At 49.4% G+C, this 17,800-nt stretch overlaps 3 protein-coding genes and 1 pseudogene across 5 annotated transcripts; 1 reads left to right on the top strand and 3 right to left on the bottom strand.

Moving 5' to 3' along the window:
* The first annotated feature begins 6 nt into the window (after window positions 1–6).
* Tmem199 (transmembrane protein 199) lies at window positions 7–4,941 on the top strand. 2 transcript variants are annotated; one of them, XM_036196441.1, is made up of 6 exons: window positions 7–285; window positions 1,537–1,610; window positions 2,312–2,401; window positions 3,206–3,248; window positions 3,446–3,558; window positions 4,053–4,941. In XM_036196441.1, exons 1-6 carry the CDS (start codon window positions 75–77, stop codon window positions 4,146–4,148), a joined length of 627 nt encoding a protein of 208 aa, XP_036052334.1. In that variant the 5' UTR covers window positions 7–74; the 3' UTR covers window positions 4,149–4,941. The 2 variants fall into 2 exon arrangements, with proteins under 2 accessions (XP_036052334.1, XP_036052335.1); XM_036196442.1 differs by lacking the exon at window positions 2,312–2,401 and having other exon boundaries at window positions 9–285.
* Window positions 4,942–5,355: 414 nt separating this feature from the next.
* Window positions 5,356–5,969, bottom strand: LOC118590129 (annotated as a pseudogene).
* A 1,626-nt stretch (window positions 5,970–7,595) lies between these two features.
* On the bottom strand, window positions 7,596–9,807 carry Sebox (SEBOX homeobox). 2 transcript variants are annotated; one of them, XM_036197754.1, is made up of 3 exons: window positions 9,059–9,807; window positions 8,743–8,903; window positions 7,596–8,611 (listed from the first exon to the last, which is right to left on the bottom strand). In XM_036197754.1, exons 1-3 carry the CDS (start codon window positions 9,084–9,086, stop codon window positions 8,231–8,233), a joined length of 570 nt encoding a protein of 189 aa, XP_036053647.1. In that variant the 5' UTR covers window positions 9,087–9,807; the 3' UTR covers window positions 7,596–8,230. The 2 variants fall into 2 exon arrangements, with proteins under 2 accessions (XP_036053647.1, XP_036053648.1); XM_036197755.1 differs by having other exon boundaries at window positions 8,743–8,816.
* Window positions 9,808–10,347: 540 nt separating this feature from the next.
* Vtn (vitronectin) lies at window positions 10,348–13,373 on the bottom strand. The gene is made up of 8 exons (XM_036196445.1): window positions 13,199–13,373; window positions 12,989–13,108; window positions 12,569–12,910; window positions 12,345–12,484; window positions 12,025–12,181; window positions 11,733–11,885; window positions 10,753–11,103; window positions 10,348–10,540 (listed from the first exon to the last, which is right to left on the bottom strand). Exons 1-8 carry the CDS (start codon window positions 13,260–13,262, stop codon window positions 10,431–10,433), a joined length of 1,437 nt encoding a protein of 478 aa, XP_036052338.1. The 5' UTR covers window positions 13,263–13,373; the 3' UTR covers window positions 10,348–10,430.
* Between the last annotated feature and the right edge of the window lie 4,427 nt (window positions 13,374–17,800).

Raw genomic sequence — 17,800 nt, 5'->3', positions numbered from 1 at the left:
CTCCTCCAGCTACATCCGGCGCAGGTGAGCGGAAGTCCCAGCCTGAGATCACCTGACCAGAGCGTGAGCTAGAAATGGCGTCTTCCTTGCTTGGGGGCGAACGATTGATTCGGGCTTTGGGCCCTGGCGGAGAACTGGAACGGGAGCAGCTGCCCCGGAAGCTGCGTGCCCAGCTCGAGGCTGCTTTGGGGAAGAAACACACGAGCGGTGATGGCACCCCGGGCCCCCGGCGCCTGATACCCTTCCGTCTGATCCGGGAACTACATCAACACCTGAGAGAAAGAAGTGAGCGGTCCCCAATCGAGTGTCGCCGCCTCGTTTCCAGATCTAATCCCTCCTGGGACTCCCCCAGCCCCCATCACTCTCGCGTGCCTGCCAAGTTCTCATTTAACCAATCCAAAGCCTTTTCATAAACCCCAGGTTCACCACTTACATCTTAATTTTCGTGGGAATGCCTCGTGTGCGACAAAACGTATTTGTGTAGATTTTGTTGAGTGTCCTCTTTTAGGTCCACCTAAGTCCACCTGACTTAAGGAATTCGAGATTCCACCCTAGTTGTATCTACCAAGTTGAGTTTCCCTTTATAATGAAGTGAGCTTCTCCCGTTTGGGAATTAGTGATTTTTCTTTCATCTCAAAGGCAAGGGTAGAGAATTCTGATCCCCTCCCCAGCCCCCGTTTAGGGGTGAGGGTAGGGAAATAGAATGACAAAAAAAAAAAAAAAACTGTATTGAAAGGTCTGAACTGGGAGTCGCATCTAGTTCTAGTCCTTTCAAAAAGTCATTTGAACCTGTTTACTTATCTATTAAGGGAGGGAATAGGGTAAACAGGCATGTAACATGTTTTGCCAGAATTGACATATCCTGGCCAGAAGTGCAAAGAATAGATACTCAACTTTTAGGACTTAAAGAGGACCTTAGAAAAAGATCCTCTAATACAGTGCCCTCTGAGTGCTTAGCATCACAACGACCCAATAGGACAGATTATTATTTTCACAGAAATACGCTATCACTGGCAGGATAATTGAAGACTGACAGTTACAGTCAACTGTGCAGCACTAGGAAATACTTCAGTGGAATTTTCCTAGATTTTTCTTAGTTTAAAATGATCTTGAGTAGAAAGAAAAATAAATGAATACATAAGCAAAAGAAAAAGAAAATGCTCATGAGGCTTGCCATGACAGACACCTGAAATCCTAGCACTTGAGGGGCTGAGGCAGGAGGATCGTGAGTATTGGTCTAGATGAGGTAAATGAAACCTAGCCCAAAAAGAAAAAAAGAGGGGTTGCGTATGTGGTGCATTTGAGAGACAGTCAGGTATATCCTTATGAGCTTAAGGTTAGCCTGATCTACACAAGCCTTGTCTTGTCTCCAAATATATAAATATATACATACATATATGGGGATATATATCCCAGGGATGGGTTAACAGGGATGGCCATTTTTTGGGGGGTTAAAATTAGGGCTACCCACTTCTATGAACTTAGTCTTCCAGCCACAGCTTCATGGGTCATTATGTGGAACCTTTTTCTTCCCAGATTCCAACCTATACCTTCATGAACTCCTAAAAGGCAGTGAAATCTACCTTCAAGAGGTTGTGAAGCCTCCTCGGGTATGTAAGGGATATATTTGTGAGAGTAGTTATGTGCTGAGTTGGATGTAGATTTTATTAATCAACTTTCATGTTTGAAATATTATATTTTAATGATTTGGAATGGCTGGGATGTGGTTCAGTGGAAGAATACTTGACAAGGCCCTGATTTCAAAAAGTAAATAAAATTTGGGGGCCAGTGAGATAGCTTAATGAGTTGTGGCACTTGTCACCAACCATGGCAGCCTGGCCTCAGTCCTCAGGACCCACATGGTAGAGGAAAAAAGGTAACTCTTAAAGGTTTTCTTCTTACTGCCACACATGTACTGTGGCTTTGTGTGCACATGTACAATATATATTTGGGGCCGGGCAGTGGTGATGCACACCTTAAATCCCAGCACTCCGGAGGCAGAGACAGGTGGATCTCTGAGTTTTAGGCCAGCCTGATCTACAGAGTGAGTTCCAGGACAGTCAGGGCTACACAGAGAAACCCTGCCTTGAAAAAACAAACAAATCTTTGGAATCTAAAATCAGAGAAGGAAGCTTTGCCTGACAACTTTGGAAAACTGAGATCCAGTAACCCATTTTCCAAAGCAGTATGCAGATGCTCCCTAGCACTCTTAGCTATACCCTGCACTTTGGAACCAATGATTATGACATATTTTGCAGCAAGAAATATGTAGAAGAATGTCATTCTTCTCATGTGGTTGTTTTTGCTTTAGAATCCAGAGCTAGTTGCCCGACTAGAGAAGATTAAGATACAGCTAGCCAATGAGGAATATAAGCGGATCACTCGAAATGTCACTTGCCAGGTAAGGGCCTACTCCTGCACCAGAAATGATACAGAGTTTCAGTTCTAAAAACAACAGTAGCAGAGTGCAGTAGCACACACCTTTAATCCAAGCAGTCCTGATGCAGGGGCAAGTGCATCTCTGAGTTTGATGCCAGCCAGAACTAGATAGTGAGACCCTGTTTCCGAAAGAAAGAAAAGAAAGACATGGGAATTGAAACTCAGTTTATATACTGTTCTAGAACTGTAAGACCTCTGTGTTCTGCCAGGCATGGTGGTAATGCCTTTAATCCCAGCCAGGGCTATTGCACAGAGAAACTCTGTCTTGAAAAACAAACAACAACATAAAAGACCTCTCTGTTCTATCTAGATCAAACATATCTTCAGTGTGTTCACTGAGATTCTTGGGCTTAGATGGTAAACGATTCTCAAATAGCATAGAAATGGAGATGAGCCTTGGAGCTTTTTCTTTATTCAAGGAAGGGTCTCTGTGGCCCAGACAGGCCTTGAATTCTGGATCCTCTTGACCAGCCTCCCAAATGCCGGGATTACAGGTGTACCTGCAGCTTTTTTTTTTCTTACTGACAAGACTCATTTGGCATGTTTCTGCTATAAAGTAGAAAAGTAGATGGGTTCTGGGAGCCTGGATCCTCCTTTTTGTGATCTAGAAGGCATCATACAATTCCCAGAAAAAGAATCCCTGGAGAGCACAAAATTAATCTGTTGAAGAGTAGTAAGGGCTGAGGCCAGACTGGCAAAGGGGATTTCTGAACTGCTTTCATTCTGAAATCATGTGAGTTGTTTTGTTGTTTTGTTTTTTTCCCAGGATGCACAGCGTGGGGGGACTCTCGATGACCTGGGAAAACAAGGTGAGGTACTAGAAACTGCTCAAGTCTCTCTCTCGTCTAGTCATGGCCTTGCTTCCCACTACACTATTCTTGGATCAAGGCTAAGATATTCAGTCTTGGTCTCTGAGAAGAACCCAGTAGATGGGGGAGCTATGAGGTAATAGGGTCTCCCTGAGAATGTTGACCTAAATGTTTCTTTTCTGAACTGCTTTCCAAAGTGAGATCGATGAAGGCTCTGGTCATCACCATCTTCAACTTCATTGTCACAGTGGTGGCTGCCTTTGTCTGCACTTACCTAGGAAGCCAGTATATCTTCACAGAAATGGCTTCGGTGAGTAGGCACTGGGCAGAACACAGTGCCCTTGTTGGGGTTAATGGGAAAGGGAGGATGTGTGTGAAACTGCACAAGTTATCAGTTGCATATATTTATGCAATAATGAGGGGACACATTTAGCTTTCCAGTAGTCATGGGGGTGACTAGTAATCTGAAGAGCTACCTTTCCCCAACAACTTAGAGCAGTGGGACCCGTTAAGATGGTTCCTCATGTTGTGGTGACCCCCAACCATACAGTTACTTTCATTGCTACTTCATAACTGTAATTTTGCTAGTTATGAATCATAATGTAAATATTTGGTATGTAGGATATCTGATACTCAACCCCTGTGAAAGGGTCACTCAACCCCCAAAGGAGGTTGTGACCCACAGGTTGAGAACCACTGACTTGGGGACTGAGATAGGGAATCTCCATCCATATTAGAAGTGCTAAGGGCTGCAGATATGGCTGTTGGCCTGCATCACCTACACCTGGTTCTTCCCACTGGCAGAGAGTACTGGCTGCATTGATCGTCGCCTCGGTGGTAGGTTTGGCAGAGCTGTACATCATGGTGAGGGTGATGGAAGGCGAACTGGGGGAGCTGTAACTCCACCATCAAAGTCTGGAAGAAGTTTGCGAAGCCCCAGACTCTCCATTGCCCATCACCGACTCTCAGTCAACCCACAAAGCTCTTTGTACTCCGCTCCAGTTAGTCAGAGGGCCAGTCAAGTTCTTCTTTGGGGAGCCATGTCTGCTGTCAGTTTCCTTGGAGAGGAATAGAGGAGATTCAGACAGCAGTGTTTCTTTAAAACTGAAAGAACTGGTCTCAGTAACTGCTCCTGAATCCAGTGCCCATTTGCCTTCTGCGGTCCATTCTGGGGTCTGCTGAGTCTGGGATTTTCCCATCAGAAGTAAGTAGAATCCAGACCTTCTCCCAAAATGGGCCGTACTGCCTTCAACTGGCCCAAGTGCATAAATCAGTCAGCATGCTTCATCCACATATCTTGGCACGAGATCTGTAACTGAGAGCAGAAGACCCTAAGGAAGCAGAAGGCATGAATCTGGGAAGAACCAGTCAGAAAACAGGCATCAAATAAATAAGAGAAAAACCAGTTGAAACAGGATGGTGGAACGAGAAGCCAGGCAGCTAACTTTTTCTAGAAAAGGAAATGGTATCAGGCCAATTTCCAGAATTCAAAACAGGCTGAAAGAAATCAGATGATCAGCTATGGTACTTCTGTTAAATGGAGCCAAAGGTGTCTACATTGTCCTGTTGTCTGTATGTTATGTTACACTTTGCAGAATGTGGATAAGTTACAGAATGTGGATAAGTTAGAAAATCTGTTTAAGGCCCTTGAAAAATGTTATTTATCCAATAAATATGTTTTGTGTTCAGTGTATTTTTGTTTTAGCTCTTTTTTTTTTTTTCTGCTCTACCACTGAGCTAAATCCCCAACCCCTTGTTTTAGCTCCTTTAAGAGCACAAAGCACAAAAACTTCTGTAATTCTGAGAATTTCTCAATATCTGCCCTTGTTTGTGACATGGTCTTGCTATATAGCTCTGGCTAACCTCGAACTCATGGCAGGCAGTCTTCCACCTCTGCTTCCTGAGTCCTAGGATTCAGGCACATGCCATCATGGCAGGTCTTTGAGGTCTGTTGGGCATGCCAGCTTTCCTTCCTTTCACGTGTCTGTGTGGCTAAATATGCTAGTGTGTGGGTACCGGGAACTGAAGCTCTATTCTCTGCAAGAGCTGTAAACCACTGAGCCGTCACTTCAGCCCCTCAAGCCTCTCTCTCTCTCTCTTTTTACTGTGAATGACACTTTATTCAGTCATTTTCTTCACAACTGAAACTCTGGGAATTCAAAATTATCATCTTTGCCCGTGAGCTTCTTATATACACCAGAAAAAGTTTCAACCTTGTGCTCCACGTTGTTCTGCTGGGCTTTGTCTAAATGAACCTTTAGGAGCCGGCAGCCATCCAGTTTCACCCGGATCCTCTTCCCCACAATCTCTTGGGAAGACCAAGTCCTCGAGGATGGCGTCATGCACTGCAGTGAGGGTGTGGCTTCTGGGGCCTTCTGCTTATTTTTCATGCGGCTTTTCCGAGTTGGCTTGGGTAGAATCAATCTTCCTCTGAGCAATGAAGACCACATACTTCCCACTGAACTTTTTCTCCAACTCACGAACCAGCCGGACTTGGATTTTCTGGAAAGACTTCAGCTTAGGAACTGGTACAAAAATTATGATAGCTTTCCGGCCACCACCAACTTCAATTTCCTTGGCCGTGGTGATGTTCAATTCCCACAGCTACGCCTTGAGATTGGAGTTCATCTCCAGCTCGAGCAGCGCCTGGGAGATGCCAGACTCGAACTCATCCGGCTTCTCGCCATTGGGCTTCACAATCTTGGCACTCGAGCTGAACATTTTTTTTTTTGGAAGCTGAGAATCGAACCCCAAGCCTTGGCTTGCTAGGCCAGCACTCTACCACTACCACTGAGCTAAATCCCCAACCCCGCCTCTCTTTTCTTAACTTCCTGTTGTCGTGTGTGTGTGTGTGTGTGTGTGTGTGTGTGTGTGTGTGTGTGTGTGTGAGAGAGAGAGAGAGAGAGAAAAAGAGAGAGAGAGAGAGAGAGAGAGAACAGGCCCACATGTGCCAGGGTTTTCAGATGGAGGTCAGGACAACGTGGAGGGGTTCATTTTGTCCTTTGCTTTGTTGAGGCTGGGTCTCTTGTTTCTGTTAACTGTACTGCATACTCCCGGCTACCTTTTCCTATTTCTTCTCTCTAGAAGTGCTAGGATTGTAGATAAGCATCATCTCTTTAGGTAAACTCTCCTCAGGATTGTACAGCAGAGGCTTTTTATCTACTGAGCCATCTCTGGACCATGTTTTTCCCAAGCTTGTCTCATATTCTTACTAGATAGTAGACGTTTTGTCAATTATGTTTATCAGTTCCTGTTAGAAGGGAGAAGTGTCAAGTGCAGGAAAATATAAGTGGCATTTTAAACAGTGTTTCTGATAACCAGGACTGTTAAAGAATTGGGTCAGAAAGTCTTGCTGAAGCCTGAGGGGGGACTTGTGGTTCACTTCCCTGTGTTTTCTGTATGTCAGGCTGCCTACGTATCCTTAAGTACCTAAATTTAAGTTGAGAGCCTTCCAAATGTTAGAGGTTTGACTTCAGCAGACTGCCGTCCAGCAGACTTTGACCAGCCTAGGGTATCTATTTCACAGTAAACTTGGGGTCCTTTGCTGTGAGGAATTGTCCACTAGATCCCAGTCCCTCCCCACAGGCCAATAAGCTTCAGTGACATCAAGCTCTTACCAACAGTGGAAGCAAGAGGCAAGCTGCAAGCATCTTTCTGTCTACACAGGCAGAGAGAGTGTTGGGAAAGAGGTGGCCAATTCACAGCACAGGAAAGGGAACTCTGCCACATTTTATCCAAAGCACTCAGGTTCTTACCAGTTTCTCATGATTTCCTTTATGGAGCAGAGGGAACTCGCATTTATTGAGTTTTTAATCATGTGTCTTCACATGAAGTTCCTTACCTAACATGTTACCCAAAACAGGAAGAGTGTCCATCCCTGCTTTACAGACAGAATTTCGGAGTTGTAGTCACATAGCAGAGCTAGGGTTTGGATCCAACACAGATTGATTGCAGACTCCATGCTTTTCTCTCCACAGCAGCTCCAGAGGTGGAGGGAACTGGAACATTCTGGCATGCAAGCCAGCTACTGTGTCCCCAGAGCCTGTGAGAGCTTGAGCCCTTTAATTAACCACCATAATCCCAGCAGAAGCCTGGACATGATTCCTACCCAGTCTGTGGCACCTGGCCCTATTTAGGGATTTGGTGATGGGAGATAACCTTCCCAGGCAGGCAAGCCTCACCCCCATTCATTTGCAATACAACAATCCAGATTAAAGTACAGAGTTGTTTTATTTGGAGATTAGTTGGTATTACAGATGCCAGTGATAGGAAAACCCAAGGCTGCCACACCCCCTCCCCAGATCTGTCAGGTTGTCCCCACAGCCCACATCAGAGGACAGCCAATCTGATCTTCGGGAAAATTCAATCAACCTAAGACCCGGGCTTCTATTTCTGTAACATTAATATCACTGTCTCTTCAAATCCACAGTTCTGATTAATTTGTCCAGGTGGCAGGAAGTCAGGCAATGGGGCCCTGAACCATAAAAGGGTAGGTGTCCCAGCAGTCCAGTTTAGGAGCAGTACCCTTCCCCTGGCACATAGGTAAGGTCCTGGCAGGGCCCTCGGACTGGTGGCCACCCCCTCAGAGGAAAGAGATCATCAGCTAAGATAATAGGAGTTGGGGACCCAAGCCTAGCAATAGAGGTCGACAACATGGCCCCTTACCTTGACAGTTTCTCCTGATGAGACAATGGGCATATGCCCCAGAAATGACCAGGGCACTGGGTAGTAGGAACTAGACTCGAATCCCTGCACAGGACCTTCAACTAGGTTGCTGGAGGTCGGGAGTGGAGGGTTGGGTCTCTGAGCTAACTCTGTTAGAGAACACTCCCTATGTAAAAAGAGGCGGGGGTTCTCTTATGTGCTCCATCCCAGGAGAGATGGATCGGGCTACAAGAGCCAATCTTACAAGCTCTACAAACTCTTACAAGCTCTACAAACTCTTACAAGCTCTACAAACTCTTACAAGCTCTACACCTAAATTAGGAGTGATCTACATTGGTGACAATGGCTGAGGTGTAGATAAGGTCAGACAGGCTGTCCAGTGAAGTCTGAGGAACAATTTGCTCTAAAGAAGGGTGAACCCCTGAAGCCCCACTTGGCCCCCGTGAGGCTGCAGCTTTAGCTCCTGCCCAGCTCTGCCCTGGACCCAAGCTGGGAGCTACACAGGAGGTCTGTGGGCATGCTGAAGCATGCTGAGATGAGCTGGTGGGGTGTAGAAGCTGGCCCGGTGTTCCAAGGACCCAGGGCTGCTGGGGGGTGTCTGGAAGACAATAGGAGTTTGGAGGAAGCTCCAGCCTAGGATTTGGGGCTCCTGGCTTTCTGTTCTTGAGTCTCTTGGCTCGGCGGTTCTGGAACCACACCTGATAGGGAAGATGAAGGGGTATATCTTGGCACCAGCACACTCTCCTGGGTAGAAATCAGAATTCGAAGGCAGGATGCCCAGAGGGAAGAGGTGCTATATCAAGCCCAGAAATTCGTTATTGCAGCTCACCTGAATTTTGGCTTCAGGCAGGTGAGTTACCTGGGCCAGGTGCTCACGAGTACTGATGTCAGGATAGGGCCTAGCTGCAAATACCCGTTCCAGCTCCAACAACTGCCCAACACTGAAGGTGGTCCTCTTTCTCCGATGGGGACCCAACCCACTGGCACAGCCTGTGGGCCGGAGTGGGAATCAAACCTCCTTTGCAAAGCCTCAGCTTTAGAGCCTTGATCAGCCTCTGCAGCCCCTACTCCCTACACTCCTCACCCTTCACCACCCCACCTTGCTACTCTTCCTCACCCTACCCACCCTTTCCCCACCAGGTCACCTGGAGATGTCTCCACAGGACTGGCCATGGAGCTGGCACAGAGTGAGGAGCCAGAGGGCCATGCCAGGGCTATTGCCCACCCCAGACTCAGGCCTTAGGGTTTTAAGCTGTTCAGAGTGCGCCGTGGCTCCGCCTCCAGAGGGAAGAGGCTTAGCAGTCACTCAAGGGAGGTGGAGAAGGCTGAAGGAAGCAAGGCAGGATTGGGGCTAATCGAGGTCTAGGTTGAACCAGATAGGTGCACACCCCAATTTTCACCAAGAAGCTGGTCACACCTCCCTCCTCAAACCTCAGCCTCTGGCAGTCTCTGCTTTCAGTCCTATACCGTGTGAAACCCTTGCCCCAAACCACAGAAATCTACCTCCCCAAAGCTCCCAGGGCTTCAGATGTTCCTTAAGATCCCCCAGTGTCCTGGTCTTGGCTGCCTTCAGGGGGAAAGTAGGTGGATTCCTGTCCCACTCTCTGAGGACTTGGCAGAGAAACTGGGTGGGATGAGGATGCTGTTGGAGCCACCTACTGTCAGCAGGGCTGGGGAACAGTTTCCACCAGCAGCTTGCTCTAGAACCTTTTCTGGCTCCTCTAAAGGCCAGACAGGCTTCCTGAAACCCAGGATCCTGGAGCCAGGGAACATTCACGGGTGAGCCAGGGCTTCACAAAGACATTGACTTTTACAGCATTTCCTTCCGTGAGGGTCCTCTGAGCTTCTTTACTATGAGAAGGGGGATGTATGTGAATGATGTTCTTCCTGTCCTTTGTCCTTGCCTCTTCTCTTTCTTTCTTCCTTCCTTCCTTCCTTCCTTTCCCTCTCTCTCTCTCTCTCTCTCTCTCTCTCTCTCTCTCTCTCTCTCTCTCTCTCCACCCTATGCCCAGGACAAAGAAAAGCCCCCATTAGGTGTGTGTTGTGGGAGTCTGTCCCTCTGTTGCTTGGAAGTTAACTGTGTTCTAGATGCACAGTGGACGGCAAAGCTGAGTTGAATTCCATCCTCTCGCTTCTCATCTCTGAGGCCCTGGTTAACTCCATGGTAAAGAAGCTTCACCTGAGAGAGGGCTGGGTGACTGCTGTCATCACCATAGCAACTGGAGTTCATGTTCAACTGCAGAGCAGGGTTGTGTGTGGTGGGGGAGACTTGGGAGGGTAGCTCTCACAAGGCCCCAGCGTTGCTGGTTTAGGAAGAGCACCGAGCCCAGTGGGGTCTTCTCTGTCCCTCCACAATCAGTCCTGAGAGCCCCACTTGTCCTTCTTTGTCCAGGGGACAGGGCTGCCCACCATATTTAGGACAGTAGCCTTAAACTCAGGGCCAACAGACTTTATTGGGCTGGGAAGAAAAGGCTGAAAGATGAGTTTCTCCAGGCTCTGTTATGTGGGCTCTGGCTCCTACTTTTCAGGGGCTGGGCAGCCCAGCCAGTACTGAGCAATGGAGCGTGGGTAGGGAGGGTTCACAGAGTCCACTCGCTGGGTTCTAAGGTTGACTCGGTAGTACATGTCTGAAAGAGAGAACGGAAAGAGGGTATATAAGATCCTGCCTGGTCCTGTCCCTGATCCCAAGAAGGAAAACAAGGGTTGCTCTCCGAAGTGAAAGGGAACATCCACCATGCAGATAAGGTCACCATCTCCAGGCTGTGTTCAGCACCTAGGGACCAGAGCCTGCAGGCAAGGCCCAGGCAAAGCCAGCTTCAGGGGCAGTAAAGGCTCTCACCTCCAGAGAAGAAATAGACACTCTGAATGGGCTCGCAGGTGGCAGGTACGAGCCAGCTCATATCATAGTCATAGTTGTAGGCGTCTAGCCCGCTCTCTTCACTAGAGAACAAAGAGAACCAGACTGAACGCGATGAGCGACGGGAGCTCAGGCTGCGGCTGCGGCTGCGGCGGCCACCCTCCTTGCGGGAACCATAGCGTTTTCGGCTGCGACGCCTAGACTTCTTTTTTTTGGCCTGCAGGGAGTGGGGTGCGGAGCCTGCGATGTAGATGCGGCCAGCCATAGCAGCGTCCACTTTTCCTGGCACACCATGCCAGTCCCGGCTGATGAACTGGGGTTCTCTGACACCGTCTGTAGCAGGGAAGGGGTTAATGCACTTTGAGAATTCAGGCTTTGATTTTTTTTCAGCGGGGCATTTATTTATTATTTATATATTTATTTCCTTTGAAACAAGGTCTCTCTATGTTCCCATGACTAGCCTGGAACTCACTATGAAGACCAGGCTGGGCTCTTAACTGACAGAGATCTATCTGCCTGCCTCTGACTCTGAGTGCTGGGATTAAAGGAGTGTGCCACCACTGCCAGCTCCAGCAGGACCTTTAGAGTTCATCTTGCCCAAGACACACAACAAGCTCATGATAGAACTCAGTACCCAGCACCCAGGCCTCAGACTCCCTGTCCAGTGCTTTTTCCTGTGCCCTTTCTCCACTGTATCCCTTCTATCTCTGCCCCCTCCCAAACCCCTCATCCACGCCCCCCTCCTTCTGCTGTGTTAGGCAAAGTTCAAGGTATGGGGTCCAAATGGAGCCAAGCCTCACCCCCAAAAGTCAACAGAAGCAAAGTCTAGCCAGAGCAAACAACTCTTGATCGATGGTGCCACGATTGCAGTCCCCTCCTCCCGAAACCCTCACTACCACCATCGGGCCCTATTCCAAAGCCACTTTCTGGAGAAGGAAGCCAGACTCGCTGTCCCTCCATACCAGAGGGTCTGCCCAAGAAGAGAAGTGCAAAGATGTCTTCCCAGCTGTCGCGCTGAAGCAAGGCAAAGTGCTCAAACACAGCTGACAGAGAGCTGCCTTCACATTCCTCCTGGCTGGGCTGCTGCCGAAACACATACTCCCAGTACTGCTTCCCTGAGGAGCAGGACAGCTGGCGTCAGAAGGGCAGGTCTGACTAAGGCTAGGGAGCACACCCCAAGTCCTGACCCGGGGAAACGTAGGAGAGAGCAGGGATTCCTCCACCGCCCGCCCTTTCTCCTGCCACCCCGAGTACCCTTGAAGAAGTAGACCCTCTCCCGGCCATTGTAGCGGTGGGCAGGAAGGGCAAAAGCTGCATCGACATTGTCTGGTATGCCGCTGAAGCCATCAGAGATGTTTTGAGGATAACCAGGGTCCAAAACACCATCCTCAAAGCGCCAGTACTGACTACCCTGAGAGGCAGGGAAGATGAACAGAGTGAGGACATACTGCTGGACAAAGGCAGTCAAGTATCCTGTCACCAGCTCCTGGAGCCTCTGACTACCTTGTTCTCATAGCTCCCAGCCCTTCTATGATACTCTTTACCTTGCTTGCTCATAGACTTGGGTCTGGTACCTTGAAAAGGTAGGTCTTCCCCTGACAGTTGATGCGTGTGAAGGCAGCATCAATGGGACCCTCGATGCCCCAGACATCTCGGATGAGTTTGGGGTACCCAGGCCTCACTGCCGTTTCATCCAGCTCATAGCAGTACTGCCCTAGAGGAGGGGAAGCTGTGTGAGAAGCAGGTGATCCTAGGGCAGATCCCCCGCCCCACCAGACCTGTCCGTCCATAGAGTCACCTCGGAAGGCAAAGAGGGAACCGTTCTTGAGGTCCGTGAAGGCGTCAAAGGGCTTCCCACTACACAGCTCTTCCTCTAGGGAGTCAGTGGTATCAGGACTTGGGCTCACCTCCAGGTTCCCCACTTCTGGCTCTGAGATGCTTGCCTCCAGTGTAGGAGCCTGTTCCTTGGGCTTTAGGAAAGATGTCGGCTTTGAAGTCCCTTCAGTTTGGGCTTGTTGGTCAGGGTGTAGAGAAGTGTTCTCTGGCTGTACATGGGTGCTGGTGTCGTTCTTGGTCCCCTCCGGGTAGTCATAATTCCAGTACTCATCTTCCGGCATAGTGAACACATCCCCCCGAGTCACTGTAGGCAGAGTGGGCAGTAGTGAGTTTCCGGTTGCACAGGGGACCCCACCCCCACCCACCAGGGCTCTGAACGAACCTTGGGGCTTGCACTGTGCCATGTAGTCAGCACAGCAGCTCTGATAGTAACTGCAGAGCTCATCACACTGGCACTTCTTGTCGGCCACGAAACCCTCCGTGCAGCGGCCCTTACATGACTCTGTGGGAGGGAGTATCAGTCTCTACAGCCCAGGCCAGACCACCTTCCCACCCCGCATTGCCCTAGATGTCCACCAATCGGCCCCCACACCTTGGTCAGCCAGGGAAACCCATGCCAGCAGGGCCAGTATGAGAAAGGGCCTCAGAGGTGCCATGGCAGGCCTCTAGCAGAGGGCCTGGCAAGCTGGGCTCGGAGCTTCCGGAGTCTCGCCGTCCTGCTTGAGAAAAGAATCGAACTGAAGAGGAGTTGCTATTTTACTGGGTTCCTACCTCTGTTTGCTCATCCTCTGGCCCAGCCCTATTCCCCTCCTCCAAACACAGCTGCCGCAAAGGGTCACATTCCCAGAACCCCAGCCCTAGGAGGGCTGGGAAATAGAACCCTCGCCAAGACCAGAGTCAGGAGGGTCATGGGCAGCTGGGATAGCATGGTGGGTTGGGAAGGCAGAAAGAAAGTATGTGTTGTCACCCTGTGAACCAGTTACATTAATGTCTCCAAGCCTTCCTTTTTACGAAATGGGACCATGGTGCCTGGCCTTATCAGATGTTGAGAGATTACGGGAGCGAGAACAGATAAAACGCTTGGTGCCCTGAGTAGCTTCCAACTCATTCCCATAAGCAGTTATTGATTTAGTGTTTGACCAGGCACATCCCGGACTAGGTGTTTGTTCCATCCTACCCCCACGTCCCAGGTGGATAGTTAGGGCCCTGGGGTGGAGAAGAGCCGTCAGCCTCTTCGGGAGGCTTCTTTTCTTACCATAAAAGAACAAAGCTTCACTTCTCGCCTCTCCTTGTGGAAGCATGGTTCTCTCCAAGCTGGGTTTCACAGCACAGGAAGCAGTGGCACCATGTTTGTCTTTAATTTTAGACTTATGTATTGTGTGTGTGTGTGTGTGTGTGTGTGTGTGTGTGTGTGTGTGTGTGTACACCATGTGCATGCCTGTGTCTGTGAAGGTCAGAAGTGGACTTTGGACATGCTGCAACTGGAGTTTTGAACAATTGTGAACTGACATATGAGTGCTGGGAATCGAATCAGGGTCCTCTTCGAGAACCAGGGCTCTTGAAGACCAAGCCATCTCTCCACTCCCAGAGCCTAAGATTCCTAAGGCTTCCACCAATCCACTGATCTTCAGTGGACCACCCCTGAACACGCGCAAAAACTCAAGAGACCGTTCATCTTATCTTAGGAGAGTTAAGGCAACTGATGTGGGCACACCAGGTATATATGTTTATCGACCTCTCACCAGGATCTTGGGACACAAAAACGTTGATTGAGAAGGTGCCGACTACTAGTAAGAATAAAGAAAGATGCTTAGGTCTATTGGTTGATGAGGCTGGGACGTGGGAACCAGGATCTCAACTTGTTGCCAAAAATTTTTCAGATCTAAGGCGCCCCGGTATCGATCCAGAGAACATATTTGGACTAAGCCCATTATATAGTACTGTATTATGTTCTGTAATCTATGCGGGGCGGCACTAAAAATTGCCTATAATTGTGCACCCTGCTCTCCATTTCTCCTATGGGCTAGACGGTTATTCAGCAGTCTCCGTAAGCGGCAAAATCGTCGAAGTCGCCTAGAAGTCTTGGTACTGTACCGGCTCATAACATGAGAACGATTGTGAGCGAGCTCCGAAGTTTGAGACTGGGTCATTTTACACACGCGGATCTTATAAGGATTCATCCTCTCAAACACTTAGATGAAAATTCTTAGTGAGAACCATCCTTCGAAGGCGTATATGTTGCGAGTTACGCATTTGAATGTCTTTCTGAGGTCTGCTTTTCACGGTTTGCTTTCCATCATCAACTCCAGCGGAGGGACAGGGGCGAGGGTGGTGGATCAGTGTTCGACGCATCGTATCCCAGCGCTTTCCCACACTCTATCTTAGGCCACCGTAAGCGAAGAAGAACGTCACTCCACTATGTAGAAATAGGAGAGGTGGGCGCCATTGGTGGGCCTCGTCCTCGCGTGGTGGGTAGGGGTAGGTGCATTTGCGCCTAGAGTCTAGTGAGTGGACGGAGCTCATGAGACGAACTTAGATGGCGTGGGCTCCTCTTGTTAAATATCTCATGACTCCGTCTACCAGTTGTACAGAGGCGCGGGCTCATGGTCTGTACTGGGTGGTGTTAAGGTTTCCCATCTCAGCGGTCTCTCCGGACGTGGTAATCAAAAGCAACAGGCACACTAGGGGCAGGGAGACTCACTGTAACATGGTCTGCTGGAGGCCAAGGACCCTTCAGTGGTATGATTGAAGGGCATGGGGTCCTCCTCTCTATTCTCTCCGCGTTCGGCGCTGTATCATCCTATTTGCCTTCCCTTCGCCCAATCACCGTGCAAGGGTGCTCCCCTTCCCACGTGACACACCGGCAGTCCTGATGTCCCCAACCTGATGAGAGCACTGGACACCTAGGCTCCGCATACGTAGCGTTATCTAACTTGCTTAGAGCCCATGAACACGACGCCTGGCTCGGTCACAGGTCCCACTGGGATGGGTATTTTTGAGACTTTTTCGAAGTGGACAAGGATGTTCTCGGGAGTGCGCTCCGACCAAGAGACCACCACGCGCCTCTTCGCAGCAGGGAGCCGCAGGTAAGTGTATCACCCAGGCTCGGAGTAAGCAACACAGGACGACCGCGAGGTAGGAGTGTCCTAGGCGATATTAAGAGGTACTCATTCTCCGAGCTCTACAAAATAACATATAAGTGGCCCGATTAATCTACTTCGGCACGCATAGTCTCTGACCACGTGATACGGGAAGCGCGAATCGGGCCTCGACAGTGCGCCTGGGGGGACCGGGATAGATCCAGACAATGGCAAGGACAGCCACGACATGATGGGAATTGAGGTTACTGGCGCTCTGTGCACCAGCTGGGTGGCTCCTGGCAGAAAGTTGGTCACTCCGGACGGGGTGGGCAGCCGGAAGTCTGATGCAACGCTGCAGCTCTGGTCAATGCCGGTGGTTTGATCGCTGCACGCCAGAGCATGTGGGCACTAAAACGCCACCGTAAGACGCACGCTGTCCATTCTGAGCTGACTGCCAGCGCCAAAGCGCGGCCGAGCGCAACGTGTGAGGCTGGAAGTCGGAGGGAGTGCGAGCGCCGCACAGGGTCTATATCCCTCAGGGCCAGCCAGGGGCTAGCACCGGGAGTGGGCATGGCTTCGCACTGGGCTTGTCCAAACGTGCTGGGAGTGAAAGGGAGGACCCGGGCGAAGGCTTGGCCACGACACAGTGGAGGTTGTGTCGGTGGAACGTACTAAGATTGCAAAAAAGGTCACAGGACATACCTGGATCACGGTGCCGCACACTTCCGATTGGAACAGCTATCGTCCGTGTAATTTGACGGCTGCTAACCAATGGTCAGGTGAGCGGCGGGCACGCATGCATAAGGAAGTATCCACGCGCCCTGTCTGGGGCAGGCAGCGAAATGGACGCACAAACTGCTTGTGGAAGATATAGAGCTATTGGAACCGTGGTGTGTTGGGAGGAAGCGCTGAGAAGCACAAGCGCAGGCATCTGGTAGGGATGTCGCGAGAGGCCAGGGCAAAAGGGGGAATTCGCTTAGAGGTTGGTTTAGTGGAGGACGATGCCATTGTTGGGAACCTTGCGCGATTTACAACAAGGTGGGATGCTGACTACATGCTCAGCTCCCCTGAGACAAGCCGCACGGGGACAACCGGACTCAGTTGCTCTCTGTACCTCTCCGTGTGATAATTCCAACATTGGTGTTGCCTTTACATAATGATAACCTCCCCAGCGCTGGCGTGTCCTTGGTTCCTGGAAGGGCACACGCACAGTGGAGACCTGGAGAATCATGTCATAGAGCGAGTGTCTTGGAGTGCAGGAAGGCGATATAAAGAGAGAGGGTGGTTTTGGTTGGGTTATATTTCTTGTCGCTGGATTGCGAGGGTTAGGGGCAGGAAACTAATAGGGGAAGGGGGAGGACAGGGGAACCCATTGGGCTGATTTTATATAGCAGAACCTTATACACATTCACCTCAATCTCGATCATCAATCAAATCATGTATGCGACACAGTTCTCATCATAAGGCCTAAATAATAATAATAGAATCAGAGTCTAGGGTCTTACAGCTCCTTCAGTCTAATGTCTGAAGGCCGTTACGCATAGGAGACTGCTTATCTTGGCTTTCAGGAATTCAGGGCCACAGCACCATCCTCTCGAAACTATGAAAACAGGCTTACAAGCAGAAGCTCAACTTCACTCTAGACACCACTAAATAGGCCATCTCTAGTGGTGGCCAGACATGAAAGGAACAATTAATAGCGGGACGTCTGTTCACAATAAATTTTATAATCTCATATCCATGCAAGATAGTACATTCAGATAAATCTGATCATGTAGGCTCTTCAACACTCGCTACAAAGTATTAAAGCGGTTATCTAGTAAACACTGTTCCAGTTTTAATTCAAAGACCATTCTAGTATGGACCAACTCAACACAAGGCTTCTGTCGGTCTGATACGTGTATGCGATCTGTGGTAAGGCTCTCTTGTCTCTGGAGGATTTATCCCTTAGTGGACGAGCTAGATAAACATAGTTAGTTTAACTGGTCAACATTGCAACGAACAGAGACAGTTATCAGAGTTATGCGGAAGACCCCAAAGAGGGAAAAGCTCTCGCTTGGAAAGCCCATATGCATACTTTACTCATCTATTCTTAGTAACTTATTGTCAATCTA

Source organism: Onychomys torridus, chromosome 8 (assembly GCF_903995425.1).
Source record: "Onychomys torridus chromosome 8, mOncTor1.1, whole genome shotgun sequence".
NCBI lineage: Eukaryota > Metazoa > Chordata > Mammalia > Rodentia > Cricetidae > Onychomys > Onychomys torridus.
The sequence above is the reverse complement of the archived record's forward strand: the minus strand, read 5'-3'. Positions and strand labels throughout refer to the sequence as shown.